The 15,197-nt window shown below is 48.5% G+C and overlaps 2 protein-coding genes across 2 annotated transcripts; both read left to right on the forward strand.

The window, feature by feature from the left end:
- Nucleotides 1-1,609: 1,609 nt before the first annotated feature.
- On the forward strand, nucleotides 1,610-2,915 carry LOC120683607 (ethylene-responsive transcription factor 6-like). The gene has a single exon (XM_039965695.1). It carries the CDS (start codon nucleotides 1,754-1,756, stop codon nucleotides 2,792-2,794), a length of 1,041 nt encoding a protein of 346 aa, XP_039821629.1. The 5' UTR covers nucleotides 1,610-1,753; the 3' UTR covers nucleotides 2,795-2,915.
- An 8,803-nt stretch (nucleotides 2,916-11,718) lies between these two features.
- On the forward strand, nucleotides 11,719-14,266 carry LOC120682790 (nudix hydrolase 8-like). Its single transcript, XM_039964801.1, has 9 exons — nucleotides 11,719-12,211; nucleotides 12,318-12,625; nucleotides 12,730-12,795; nucleotides 12,917-13,054; nucleotides 13,151-13,228; nucleotides 13,311-13,361; nucleotides 13,465-13,499; nucleotides 13,604-13,712; nucleotides 13,852-14,266. Exons 1-9 carry the CDS (start codon nucleotides 12,094-12,096, stop codon nucleotides 14,056-14,058), a joined length of 1,110 nt encoding a protein of 369 aa, XP_039820735.1. The 5' UTR covers nucleotides 11,719-12,093; the 3' UTR covers nucleotides 14,059-14,266.
- Nucleotides 14,267-15,197: the final 931 nt, after the last annotated feature.

The following is a 15,197-nucleotide window of genomic DNA, read 5'->3' on the forward strand; positions in this document are numbered from 1 at the left end:
TTTTACATAACATTTTTCATGTTACAAATAGTGATATCTAATATTGCACTGGTTAATTTTTAATGTTTCGGTGGAGCGTCCAATGGGAAATTTTTCATCGGACATCCAGGTGCTAGCAGCGCCGGAAAAATGAATGAAACAACTACTCCGACGTATGTTCACTCGGGAGGGTAGCTGGGCTCCCCTAATTAGCGCGCGCTGGGAACGTTCCTAGCACTCGAATTCCGACATCCCGTATATAGTAGGTTTTGTGGTCCCCACAGGCCCCAGCGGTTCCTAACCTTTCTATATTCATTTCCGATCCCCACCTAATGGTTCGTTCCTATCTTTCATCTAGGTGATTGGGCGTGGAGCGTGCGGCTGGCAAAAACTCTCTAACCTTTTTCCTTTGCGTTATGTGATACCTAGTATTATCTTTTTTCGGTCTTTGTTTAACATCTTTTATGTTGTGTTTCCAAGATATTCTTTTGACATATATTTCGTATTAAGTATGCTAAAAAGTTATCTCGAGAATTTGTATTTTAACAATATGTATGGCGAACTTATGTACCAAAGTTGTGTGAGAAGTTTTCTAATAACATTCACATAGAAGTTATGTTTAAAATTACACTTAAGTAAGTAGACAAAAAAAGTTATGCCTAAAAGTTGTACGTGTCATGAAAGTTATGTTAAAAAATTATCTTGTAACATGTTGTTTGGAAAAAATTATGGGTAAAAGTTATGCATATTAAAAGATGTGCTGAAAAATTACCATTTGATAGTTATACAGCAACAAATTTATGAACATGCACGAACAAGTTTTCTCGTAGATAACTTTTTAGCATACTTTATAAAAATTATATAAAACTTTTATACAATTATATAAATTTATGTAAACAGAACCATGTACAAACTTTTGGAAACACAAATTCAGCCAGAAAAATTAGGAACAAAAAATTTGGAAGCCAAATTTTTTAATAAAATTTGAAGAACCAAACCTGCCCACAAAATTTATGAACATGCACGAACAAGTTTTTGAAACAAAATTCGAGAAAAAAGTAAATACAAAATTCGAAGCACAAGAATTGAAAAAGAAAAAGTAAGTGGAACAAAAGAAAATGTTGTTTCTGGTAGAACATACATAGGAAGGGCGGGGGAGGGAAAGGAACGGAATCTAGGAAGGGTATGGACTACGGAGAGCGAAGGGGGAGCACAGCTTTTGGTGGGGCTGGACATGTGCACATCGCGCGTTGGTTTCACTTCCAGCAAGCGAATGCTAAATTAGCTTCGCGAGGGTAGCTCGATCAAGTCCGATCAATGCTCCGGACGGTTTATGCTGGATCAATGCCGGTGTACGTAAGGTAGGTTGTTTGTTTGTTAAGTAAATTATGCCTCAGCGCTAGTTCTTCTTAATAAAAAAATCAAAGCTCCGGATGAACTCACTAGATTTGGAGAATCAAGGTTAATCATAAATTACGACCCAAAAGACTGGACCCAGTCTACCACTACTACTCAAGCTACAGGTTCGCAAAGAATTCACCAGCAGAAAATTCTTATAGTCTCTGCCTCTGCGCCCGTTATAAATACGAATTGAGCACCGCCCAAAGCTTTGTCCTTCGCCTCACATCGAGTAGCTCTCGCCGACAGCGCACGCAAACAGGCTCACACACGGGACACACCTCCATAGCGGTCACTTCACCCGAGAGTGAGTTCGAGTCGTCGTGAGATTCCTCCTTGCTACGTACAGTCCGGCAGCTCCAGCAAGAAACGGGGCATGGACTTCGCCGCAGACTTCGACGGCTTCGCCCTCAACTTCATCCGCGAGCACCTGCTCAGCGGTGATTGCGGCGGCATCGCCGCGGTGGATAGCCCAATGGTTTTCGACGACGTCACCTTCCCCGAGCTGCCGCCTCAGCCGGAGTTCGAGCCCATGTCGTTCTTGCTGCCGCCGCAGGAGCAGCAGCATCAAGTTATCATGGGCACGGACCTGACCCACGAGTACATGGGCGGTGCCCCCGCTGCACCCGCGGTCGGCGAGGCGGCGGCGCTCCAAGAGCAGGAACCAGTGGCACCCGTGATCATTAAGTATGGGACCGAGCGCTCGTCCGCCGTCAGGAAGCCGCTCACCATCTCCGTGCCCCCAAGCTCGTACGGGTGGGCGGCAACGGCGTCGGCGTCCGCGGCCGCGGCGGCAGCACCGGCGCCCGCGGCAGTTGTCGAGGACTTCCGCATGTACCGCGGCGTCCGGCAGCGCCCCTGGGGCAAGTACGCGGCGGAGATCCGCGACCCGAAGCGCCGGGGATCGCGCGTGTGGCTCGGCACGTACGACACGCCCGTCGAAGCCGCGCGCGCCTACGACCGGGCCGCGTTCCGCATGCGCGGTGCCAAGGCCATCCTCAACTTCCCGAACGAGGTCGGCACCCGGGGCGCCGACTTCTGGGCCCCGCCGCCCGCTCCGGCGACGAAGGCCGCCGCCGCGACGAGCAAGAGGAAGCGGAAGCAGCTGGAGGACCCCGACGACGTCGAGGTGGTCGCGGTGGTGAATAAGGCAGTGAAGGTCGATGCGCCGTGGTCATCGTCGCCCCTGGTGTCCTCTTCCATCTCGCCGTCGTCCATGTCGACGCGCGAGACCACCGCCTCATCAACAGTGACGTCCACTACATCAGAGACGGGCGCCGGTGCTGAGTGGCTTCCCGTGACGCCTTCGAGCGGGACCTGCGAGCAGTACTGGGAGGCTTTGCTCAGCGGCCTGCCGCCGCTCTCGCCACGGTCACCGATCCCGACGTTGGGGTTTCCGCAGCTCCCCGTTAATTGAAGACCCCTGTTTATTTGGATTGCCAAGGATTTTGGCCTAACCAAGGAAATTGTCTCAGCTCCCTTCCAATCCTAGGGAATCGGCACTAAACCTCATCCGCCAAGATGCTAATAAGCTTTGTATAAACGAGGAACAATCTGAAGAAACATGCCGAGAGGTACATACGTGCAGATCGTTCGATACTTGTAAAGAATAAGTAAAGGATGTGGCGTTTATAGGATCTACACGACTGCATTGTAAGCCGACTTAAATTTACATCTTTTTTCCACCAATGTAATTCATGGCTTCTACTCTTTAGTCATATGTATTCACTAGTATAAAAGGGGCAATTAGCACCGGTTTTCCAACCTGTACCACAAGACTAAGTCTCGATCTTCGTCACCTGGTAAAACACTTGGTACCAAAATATTTTTAATCAAAAAATATATTTGACCTAGGTAGTGGTCCGCGATTTTTCACGCGAAATACGCGAGTGTGCGGTGGCCGAGATGCAAATCCATGACTAGGGGTGGTAAAGAGCCTTAATTTTTAACCTAGATAATCTAAAGGTCAGATCCTAAAAGAGCTGAGCTCTAATCTTATACAATTTTGAGGCAAAAATATTAAGGGCTAAGTTGGATTATGAAGAGATTATTAGAACCATGGCCTATTACCACCTTTACCCACGACCTCTTGCCTCGCACGTACCTCCATTATCATCTCACCTACGTAGCCATTGTGATTGGGGAGGGATACTTTCATTTTGATTTGAAATAACCAGTGGAACACCCTTTTAGTACCGTGTGGTAACACCACCCGGTACTAAAAAGGATCCGGACCCTTCGATCCATTCCTAAAAATACTGCTATGGACTATATCTTAGATCTAGTACTAATGTCTAATCCATACCGGTACTTTTGGGGTGAACCAATAGCCCCTTTTCTACCGTATTATTTCATTCTTTGAGGTTATATGAACTCGTCGCACTTGCACACCAATGCTTATTTTACACATGGTAGTGCAGAGGCTGAAGAATACCCCTATTGTCAGTTTTGAACTAGTAGTACCACCTTTGCATGGTAAAAGATGTTTCAGATGCGAATTATTGTAGAGTTCGCGGTCATTAATATTTCATATAGGACAACCCACAATAAATGGTTGGTAGCAGAAAAAAATTAAGGCCAATTTAGCCGGGCTTCAGGGGCTCCCGCTCCTCCTTTTGCCAATGCATTGTAGCGTACAGTGGTGTCAGAGGAGCTGAAGCCAAAGGAGCTACAATTGTGGCTCCTCTTGCTCCTCCTCCAGCTGTGAGAGGGAGGGAGAGCGGAAATGAGCTTCCATGAACAGTGATGCTGCAGTACCGTGGCAGGTGGGTGTCCGGAGGAGCCGGAACTAGTGAGACCTGCACCAAACATGCCCTAACTTGGGTAGCATAGAAAACTAAGAGCCTGTTTGGGGCTCCTTCGGCGGCTCCGTGAGCGGTTTCAGGCGAAGCCCTCCCAAACAACATTTTTTGCTGCGGCTCCAAACCAGAAGCCAGACATTGAGTCAGTTTGGGCTTCCACACGAGAGGTGGAGCCACGCAACCAGCTCCACCCCCCTCTGACCCGCGATACCCCTCCACCCAGCGCACACACAGAAAGAAAAAAAAGACTCGCCCTCTCTCTCCCTGCAGACTCCCCACGCGAGGGGCGGAGCATGAACCCGCTCCGGCGACCGGCGGCGGCGCGTAGGGAGGGCCCTCCGGGCGGCGAAATCGACGGATCCCTTCCGGTGGATGCCGATTCGGGGATTCGGGGCGGCGGAGGATCCCCATACAGGCCGGATGGGAGCCTGTGCCTGGGAGGAGCTTCGGCGGGCGGCCAAGGCACGCCGGCGCACGGGGTGCAGGCTCCGTGGGGTCGGTGCACCATTGCCGAGCTCCCCAGCGGCCGGCCCAACTGCCATCCCAACTGCAGGGGCCGGCGTCCCGGCCTCCGGTGTGGGTGCCGGCGGGCTGGGCATAGTGGGTGCCTTCCCGGATTGGTGGACCAGCGTAGCTGCGCCGTGGCCGAGCAGCAGCGAACGGAGCTTGATGCGGGGCGGATGACGACGGCCTTGATGAGCGACCGGAGGAGGCGCAAAGGGGTTGGACCTGGGGCGCGAGGAAGGAGACGGGGCGTCGGGAGAGGAGCGAATGGATAAGAGGAGAGGAGGAAAAAAAGAAAAGGGAAATAAAAAAATGGAGAGGAGAAAAAAAGAAAAGAAAAAATAGAGAAGGGCAATTTAGACATTTTACAACCTCAATCAAACAGGCGAAACTGTTTTGCCAAACGTTTTACAAAACGGCTTCAGCTCCAGCAGAGAAGCCGCTCCACCAGAAGAGCCGGAGCCGGAGCCGTTTTTGAAGGAACCGGAGCCCTGCCAAACAGGCCCTAAAGGAGTGCACTTGCCCACGGATGAACATTATGTGGGCCTATCTATTAATATCACCGTATACTGCCACTGTTTTCTTTAAAATATTAGTATAAGTCACTCATTTAATATTAGGATGATAAAAAAAATCAAATACATAAAGGATTTACCCAGCTTTATTAGGTAGCTTAGATTCTTATCCGCTGTATTTTTTAAAATATCTTCTAAAAATTCTATTTAAAATAAAGAATAGATTATTTCCCAGGTAACTAGGAGGTTGTAGATATGAAATGTTTTCGGCTTGGTATATATCTTTATTGGGTACTAGTAGACTCACACATCAGAAACTTTGAACTATATATTATCTTTCGCTCCCTTGCAGATGCAGCGAGCATCTCGGTTCAGATATATCCAGAAGAGATTAGGTGTTGCTATTTATTAGCAGGTACATCACTGAACTAAAAACATATCTAATATTAAGAAAAAGTGCTAGACACGCCGATGACCTTGATCCAGTTCACCCTTCACGCTAGAACAGGGGGCATGTCAAGGCCGTGTTTGGTTGGTGGTGAAAAAGTTTTTATAAAAACTTTTCGGCTCTTTGACCACTAATTAGGGGTATTAAATGAAGTCTAATTACAAAAACACCTCCACAATTATGGTACTATAGCAGTTATTGTAGCTAATGAGGTCTTTGACCGTATGATTAGAAAATGATTAGGCACAGTTACTGTAGCATCACTGTAGCCAATCATGGTAGAACTTAGCTCATTAAATTCGTCTCGAAAAGTTACACTCATTCATAAAAAAGTTTCACAAATAAATTTCGTTTAGTACTCCATGCATGCATTCGTTTTTTTTGAAATTTTTTTCATGAAGTCATCCAAACACAGCCCAAGCACATCCAAACTCACAATATAATAGAGAAATGAGTATTATAAGATGGAAGGGATTAGCAATTAGGAAAATCGAGGCACGTATAATGGTATAGGAGTTTGAACCGATTTCAAAATTTTATTAAGGCCCTGTTTAGTTCCTTTTACATGTGAACGCAAAATTTTTTTCTTGGGAATCTTGCCAATTTAAAGTACTAAATGAAGTCTATTTACAAAACTTTTTGCACAAATGGGTTGTAAATCGCGAGACGAATCTAATGATGCTAATTAATCCATGATTAACCGATAATTAGTGGATGGTTACTGTAGCATTACTATTGCAAATCATGGATTAAATAGGCTCATTAGATTCGTCTCGCGATTTACAGTCCAACTATGCAAAAAGTTTTGTAAATAGGCTTCATTTAGTACTTCAAATTAGCAAAATTCATTTTCACTTTTTTGCGTTTACGATTTTTTTTGTTTACGGGGTGGGAACTAAACAATGCCTAAGGTCCAAAGATAGTATAGTAAAGTCAGTACGTGCGGCTGCGGAAAAAGCTGGTCAGCTCCCTGGCGATGTCGACGTGTTGGATTCCACGTCAACAAATGGCACACCTGCCCCGGAAAAAAAAGATTACCGCACGACCATTAAAAACTGGTAACCTACGCTTGATGCACGCGCTAAGAATTCCACAGGTAGCTACAGAAAGCAGTGACAAGTTAGAGCATCTTCCGATTTTTACTTTGACAGTTTACTCTTCTTTCCACTGATTAAGACTGTAGCCTGACAGTTCGGCCGGTCATCATTATTACATGGTCGTCGTATATCTGTGCGTGCCTCGTCCACAGGATGTGTATAGTTTGCCCTGCTGGCCGGTCAGTCCCTGTACTGTATAGCGTACAAGTGCAGGCCTGTCGACCGCATCGATCGGCTTGACCGACGACATGCGTGCGTGCTTACTGCAAACGGCATGGCCTAATCACTACTAGTACTGATTACTAGTTTTATTAATCGTTGCAAGTCTGTAATTGTAACCCAGAGAGATGGGAGAAGGAAAACCCTGATCAAATCAGCGAATTTCAATTTTCGCTCCTTCGAGCTCCTCTTTACACGACGCATGCTCGAGGTGGAGGGGCTTACTGTCTGGCAGAAGCTGTCGCGGAGGACTCGCGGTCTCATTCAAACTTTCTGGAACTATGTTTCCAAATCATATTATCGAGTCTAGTCGTAAGAGCACTGATAAAAAATATATAACTAATTATAATTAGTCGAGATTAGTCGAATCTAGTCGGTAGTCTAATCGTCGTCCCATCTAAATCTCCTGATACTTAGGCCAGTCTCGTGGAGAGTGTCATCGTACAGTTTTCCAAGACCTGAAATTTGGTAATTGTACCGAAGATGACACTACACTCTCATCCAATGAAACTCCCCTCATAAATGACTCTGCAAATTTGCTGATGTGGTATGACATTTAATACTCATGACACTCCTATTGAGATTGATGTATATATATTAAATAAATGATCGATTATAATTTACAGTAGAGAATAATAAGTAGGCAAACAATAAAGATTAAGATTCAACTATGGTTGGTTGGTCGAAACATGTAAATATCTCACTGAACGAGTATCTCTAAGCAAATTTTCAAATGCTAATATATAGTTGCGAGAGATTAGTAATGGATTACAGATCCGAAGGAGTGTATTATGAATCAGATAGTAGTCATTCTATGTCTAATTGGATGACTAGTTATGATTAGTCAATGACTAATTGGAAAACTTGCAATCAGTCGAGCTAATCGAGTTGGTGGGCAAGAAATAGGTTTAGGAATAGGGCTAGTGAAGGAAGGGACCAAGGAAGAAATTCGTAGCCCAGAACCTTAAGCAGGAGCTCATAACTACTACGAATGTAATCGGGACTATGGAACCAGTAAGGATGGACGATCTGATAATATTGCTCTGGACGATCTGATAAGGCCAGTCTCAGTGCTAGTGTCATAAGTATTAAAGACTATGACACATCAGCAGAATTGTTGATTTGGCGACAGAGTTAAGAGGAGAGAGAGATGATCTAGGTCATCACCATGACCCTCTCATGGCATGGTTGACAAGTCATAACATAGGGATGACACACTCCCCACTGAGGCTGGTCTTCGTTGAGTCATGATATATTTGATCATACAACTATTGCACTATTAATGTTATAAGTTGTCTGAAATTGTACTATGACATTATGCATTGAGAGTGACTATATCATTTCAGTGTCAAATTGATGTGGCACTCTTGGCAACTGTGCGATGATACTGCTCACTAAGACTAGCCTGTATTGCTTTGGAATGCTGCCGTGCTGGCGACAGAATGTGACTGCAATGGAGTAATTAAGAGGGCCTCGATCGGCTGAAACCAACAAGAACCACAATTTTCAGGTTCCAAGTTGGCCTAGGACCACGAGTAGCAACCTTTGCGACTTGTGAGTCGGAGGTTCTAGTAGCTACTATAGCTAGCAGCATCTCTATCTGCAGTTCAATAAGGTTGACCACCCGGTAACCGATCGTCCAGACCGGATCAAGCAATGACTCGACTGGCCGGACGAGACTTGAAGGGAAGCACGAACAAACAGCGGCGGCGACGGCGATACGTTGCTGGAGCACGCATACGATACGATGGCAGAAACCGACGAGTCCTGCTGCAATGTACGACCAGACGCCACCGCTCCCGTCGCTGTCAAACAGAGGATCGAGAGAGAGCAGTTGACAAAGACACAATGCAGTTGCCAAACGAAGGTCGACGGTAGCGGTAGACGGACCTCGACCGGCTCGTGGCTTCTTACGGCAGCAGCTCGCGATGGCCGGCCAGACTTGGCAGATTCACTTCTCTCTTTTTTCCAAACGGGACTTGGCAGATTCTTTTATTTGAACAAAAACCTGGCAGATTCAAGAGCAGACTGGAAACCAACGCCTGCTTGGTTTTCCTAAGAAAAAAACTTGCAGCATGTAAATGATTGGCCAATGGGTTGACATGCAGCTCGATCGCAGGCCAGACTTGGCAGATTCAGAAGCAGAGATCGAAAGGCCAGAAGCGGTCCGTGGGACGCAAGGCGAAGAAAGAGAAACTCCTGGTGCTTGTTGTAAATGATCAACCCTGATGAGTTGACATGCCTCTCGCAGGCGTTGCACGGTCGAGACGACGTTACCATCAACTTCTGAACAAACCCGCTCGCCATCAACGCTCGCAGGCGTTGCAAGCTCGGAAGCATCTAGAATTAATTGATTAAATTTTCCGCTGTTTGGTTTGAGAAGCTTTCGCCAGGCATCCCGTCCGAACGGGGAAACGCATCGCGCGCGGAATTGAACGGTGGCTCTCCGTCGTCAAGGGTGAAAAAGTTTTCCAGTGTTGCAGTCTGGAAGAGGAAAATTGACGAGTTGACGGTGACGGCCTGACGGTGTTTCTCCAATCCGCCGGTCGTGCAGAGAGTGGCCCCAACCTCAAGCATGGATGAGGATCTCCTCCCCGGACGGCCTCGCACTCACCTACGACTGATGCTCGGCACCAGACGGAAACTCGCGAGCGGGAAGATCACAGAAAGCAGTTCAGTAGTTTCGGCCCAACGTTCTAGAAAACCAATTAGCAGTGGCTCCAGCTGCAAAAGAACTTGGGGCCGTATTCTTGACCCAACGTGTAGGCCCAAAAGGCATTCGTGTGTGAGAGACAAATCTCTGGCCCAAGAAATATTTTCTACAAAATCCTAGAAACCCAATTAGCAGTGGCCTCTAGGAAATAAAAAGAAGTCTGTTAGATAGCACACGGTATGGGCTTAACAACCCAACCAAATGACTCATAGTTTATGCCAGTGACATTGATTTGAACATGGAGCCGAATACACGAGGAAAACGGTAAAGAATCCAATCAAAGATAGTTGCGTGTTAGGCCATTTCCAGTGGGGTGTCATAGAAATTTCATGCACATTAGCATGTCATGTAGGATTACATGATGACATAGAATTTGAAAAGAGAAAGAAGAAATCAGTTTCATCTAGATAAAGCTCTCCTTACATGAATACTAACATTCTACGAGTCTTGAAATTAAATGCAATACAGATTTTAGAAAACCACAACATAAACTTATACATTGGAGTCATAGTTTCAAATATTACTCTCCACTGAAATTAATTTTGTGTACCATCCTTGTAGCAAAGCAACTGAAATCTGTTGCCGGGGGTCCATAGTTCACATGGATAAGTTTTGCCCCGCAAACTACAGTAAAATTCCGTATATCTCGTCGCTTCAGGCCTTTTATGCCTCGTCACGTGAGTGTGACCAGTGAGTGCTTTTGTTCGGAACACGCCAACAGTGCCGCGACCCGCGAGTGCTCGTGATGCATGTGCCGAAAGCATGGCCTGGCCGGCCCGGCCATCTGGTGGAAGCCGACGCCCGTGGCTCGCCGCCACCCTTCTATCCGAAACTCGGAGCCGATCGAGATCGGCCCGCTGCTTTTGAGCCCTGAGCCCCTGACCGACCTGAAGCCGTCTGAGCGGTTCCCTTCACGCGGCAGCCGAACACGTCGCCGGCGTGCCGGGCGGCCGGGCGCTCGTGGCGCTGGCGCGTTTGCGGAGGCAGGCAGCGCAGGCTCCTCCGTTCCCGGAGCAGGCCGGGGCGTTCCCACGTGTTGCCGCGTTGGCGCCGCGCCGTCGCCTTCTAGAGCCGTCGGGCCACCGTCCATTGACGTGGCCCGCAGGCCCCGCCGGGCGCCGGCACCACGTAATGAGGCACGGAGCAACGCCCAAACCACACGAATCCGTGGCCTGCGCCCTATCCGCGGCACACCGGCACACGCCTCCATCAGTCACGGGCGCCCTTCCTGCGACTCTGCAGCACGCTGCAGGCGATGCAACAGAGACATGAACCCGTTTCATCAGAAAAAGAAAAAGAACGGAAAAAGAATCAGACTCGATCGGTTCGCTTTTGCTTTCGGGAAAACGGTGCTTGTTTTATTTGATTGGCTGTGACTAATAGCTGATGTTGATTTATTATTAAAAAAATTGCAAAATAATAGGTGATACTGATTTGATACAAGAGAATATTACTGCTAACTAGCTAGTTAACAATCTAGCTAAACAAAGCGAATGTTCGGAGAAAATCTACGTAAATATCCTCTGCATCACTCGCGCAGTTACCACGTGCCTCTATCAGCCTGTGTGACTGTGACCCACGAGGGATATACGAAGATACAGCGACGCTAGCTATGATCTTCATCGGTGTCGGTCGAGGTGAAATGGGAGAAAGCTCAGTTCGGATTTCCGATGAGGCAGCCAAACCAATCAATATCGATCCGCTTATCGCACTCTGACTCGGAGCACAATCACGCGGCAGGGCAGGGGAAAGCAGAAGCAGCCGTACCCCCTCTACCTAATCGCGCCCACTAAACCAAAAGTGATGCGGCGCTGGGGCAGCGGCCTAACCGGTGATCAGCGTGTCCCACCCCCCGGACAGCATTTCTAGGTAGCCTGGATTATCCACGGGCCCAGCATCAGAGATCGGGATAAGAGCGCCCCCAAACCCCTCGCTAGCAGTGACGACGACGCCGCACTGCTGCTAATGGGGGTTGATTAGCTGACGCAGCCGCGAGCTACTGGGTGTTGTTAATCCGCGGGAGCTCGAGCTGATCGGTGTCGTTTGCAGGGACGCCGGGCGGAATTTCTAGTGATCTGAGCCGGGGCGCGGGGGTGGTGGTGTGGTGGTGAACTGGTAGTCCTTGCCCGCTCCGGAACGCGACAATCCCCACGCACCCGGCGTGTCCTGCTCCGGGCCTCCAGCCCCGGGGCCCGGGCCCACGTGAGGCCGACGTGGACCCAGCCTCCCCGGCGATTTTTTATAAGCTCCCGGCAGCGTCGTGTGGAGCTCAGCCATTCGGCGAGCAGGTAGTTCAGTTCAGGGACCGGTAGCGCGGGCAACAGGCGCGCAACACGGTTGCATCAGTTCGTGTGGAGCTCAGCATCCCTAGCTCGCTTGGAGTGTACTACGAGTCTACGTCTCTACGACTGAGCTGAGGATGGAGAGCAGCCTGCTCGACACCGCCGCAGCTGCCGCTAGTCTCTGCGCGGCGGCGGGCGGGCGCCGCCGTGCCGGGAGCACGGCGAGCTTCCTCAGCTGCTCCTGCTCCCCAAGAGGTACGTACGTGCACCGTTTCGTCACCGGATCGCTCTCCGGCTCCGTGCATTCGTTTCAAGCAATCTGACGACGGAGCTGCTCGTGCGTCCGGTTTTGGCGGTCCAGACTGCAGGGTGAGCGCGTCCTACTCCCGCTCCATCAGCCGGATGCTGAGCGGGGTGCGGTCGGCGGCGCGCAGGAAGCTGTTCAGGGCCGACCCGGCCGACCTGCTGGGCGTCGCCAACTGGCCCGAGGCGGGCGTCGCCGGGCACCACCAGCAGCAGCACTGGTGGGCGGCGCTCGAGCACAACTTCGTGCTGGAGTCCACCGACGACGAGTACGGCGGGGTCGTCGTCGACGCCGACAGGCTGCCGGCCGACAAAGCCGCCTTCGCGCGCTCGCTCGCCGCGTCGCTCTCCTACTGGAAGTCCGTGGTACGGCCCATCCTCCCTCCTCTCTCGCGCATCCAAGCGAGGAGCTAGCTTTCAGTAGTTCAGTTCGGTGCCTTGGCTGAATCGCGACGATTCTGGTGTTGCAGGGGAAGAAAGGGGTGTGGTTGAAGTTACCGGTGGATCGTGCCGAGTTCGTTCCCTTGGCAGTAAAGGTACAACAAAACTGGTCTTCAGATTCTCAGTCCCAACAAGTCCTGCCATGTTAAAATTCAGTGTTTTAAAGTAATAAAATTCAGAATTTACTTATGATTTTTTCTGAGCCGCTGTCTGCAGGAAGGTTTCAAGTACCACCACGCTGAGGAATCGTACTTGATGATGACGTACTGGATCCCTGACGAGCCAAACATGCTCCCAGCAAATGCTTCTCATCAGGTTGGAGTTGGGGGCTTTGTGATCAATGATCAAATGGAGGTAAATCACATGTACACCGTGCTTCTGGTTCGATGGGGACTGATATCTGAAAAGCTCTGTCTTTCTGAATTCTGATGGCATTCTCGTGAAAAACAGGTCCTAGTTGTGCAGGAGAAGTATTGCGGTTCGTCGCTGGATGGTGTGTGGAAACTCCCCACAGGTTTCATTCTTGCGGTAAGAATGTGTTCAAGGTCGTCCTCACTGTAAACTAAGCACGATACGTGTCGCTGTTACTGAAACTTTGTTTGGTCACAAGTCGGAGGAGATCTATACGGGGGCTAGCAGGGAGGTGAAGGAGGAAACCGGGGTAAGAAATGGAACTCTCTAGAATCCAGTACTTCTCTCCAATTTGTCTTCCTCGTATGGATCGATTCTCACAAGTGATGCTGTGATTGCGATGCGCTATGCAGGTCGACACCGAGTTCGTTGATGTCGTTGCTTTCAGGTAGTTAGTTACTGTACTTTCTTTGTCCAGCGATTATCCCGATATAACTGTATCTTGGTATCCCAAACTCTAGTCTGAATTGTTTGCCCCATTTGTGATGCCAGGCATGCCCACAACGTCGCGTTTCAGAAGTCCGACCTGTTCTTCATCTGCATGCTGAGGCCTGTATCGAGTGAGATCAAGATTGATGAGACAGAGATTCAGGCAGCAAAGGTGCATCATCTTTGAACTGAACCGGCCCATTAAAACATCTCATTTCCAAATACTTAGTACGATGTTCACTTCAGAGCATCAATTTGGGTCAGTGACATCTGCGAACAAAATTACTGACACTGCCAAACGGTTCTTTCAGTGGATGCCGCTGGAGGAGTTCGTGAAGCAGCCCTTCATCCAGGAAGACCACATGTTCCAGAAGATCATGGACATCTGCATCCAGTGCCTGCGCAAGTGCTACTGCGGCCTGACGCCGCACCACGTCGTCTCCAGGTTCGACGACCGGACGTCGACACTGTACTACAACGTCGCCGAGCCAGAGGACGTGAACTGCAGCGCCACCTGACGAAGCGATCGCCGCCCAGCCTATACCTTAGTAGTACGATTGCTGCAAGTGTGCAAACAGCTGAAACTGCAAGGCAATAGTGTTGCCGAGCCTGTAAATATATTTGTAGGATGACAGATCGGTAGCTGCAGTTTGGATAGTGAATATCTGTATTCAGATCCTCGGCAATAAAGAAGTCCGAAACTGTGCACCCGATCAAAAAACAAGAGTCGTCCTCCCGTATCAGCAAATCAGCAGTTTACAGCTCGAATTCAGACGGATCATTGCACGTAAACAAATCCAACGCGAATCGTAGGTGATCCAGTTTGTGCAAGTAAGCAGTTTCAGTCTGAACTCTGAACCAACTGGAGAAATAGTTGTTCGTCGGGCGATTTCTAGGCCGGATAGGACGTCGTGATTCCGGCCGGAGCAGAGGCCCGGGGGGGGACAATTTTTTTTTATCGGAAACAAAAGCAGTACGGTATTTTCAGAAACGAAAACAGCGCCGGTATTCTGGTAATTTCGAAAACGGAAATATACGGTCGAGAATACATCGATAACGGTTGAAACCCATCAAAACGGTATTTAAAAAACGATAAACATATCAAACAATAGAGCATGACATTAACTATATGACTTGACACATCTCATATGCAAGTAGTGAAGATTCGATTAAGATATTAATCCAAATATCGAACCAATCCGTGATAACTGACACATAGTAGCATGCACGATATATGGCACAAAGTTGTACACAGCGACATAGTCATACATGATCATTAACCATATTCAAATAGAGACTTAAACATATACTAGCATGTCATTAAGAATAGTACTAGTGCAGAGCCGCAGATATAGCAGGGAAGCCCGCGAGCTACTGGGCCGAGAAAATATGTGTTAGGCTTGGCTTCAAATACGATAGGATCCCTAAAATACGGTAATATCGGCGGTAAATTACCACATAAATACGGTAATTTTCGAAAACGGTCGGTAGAGGCTGAAATCATTTTTTCTTTCAGTTTCGGATAAAAATACCATTTTCGTTTTTGTATTTTCAGTAGCCGTTTTCATTTTCATTTACACCAGAATCTCGATAAAATCTTGAAAACGGCTCCCGGTAATCGAAAATTTTCGTTTTTGTTTTCAACCCTAGGTGTGAG

Source organism: Panicum virgatum, chromosome 7N (assembly GCF_016808335.1).
Source record: "Panicum virgatum strain AP13 chromosome 7N, P.virgatum_v5, whole genome shotgun sequence".
In the NCBI taxonomy this organism is placed as follows: Eukaryota; Viridiplantae; Streptophyta; class Magnoliopsida; order Poales; family Poaceae; genus Panicum; species Panicum virgatum.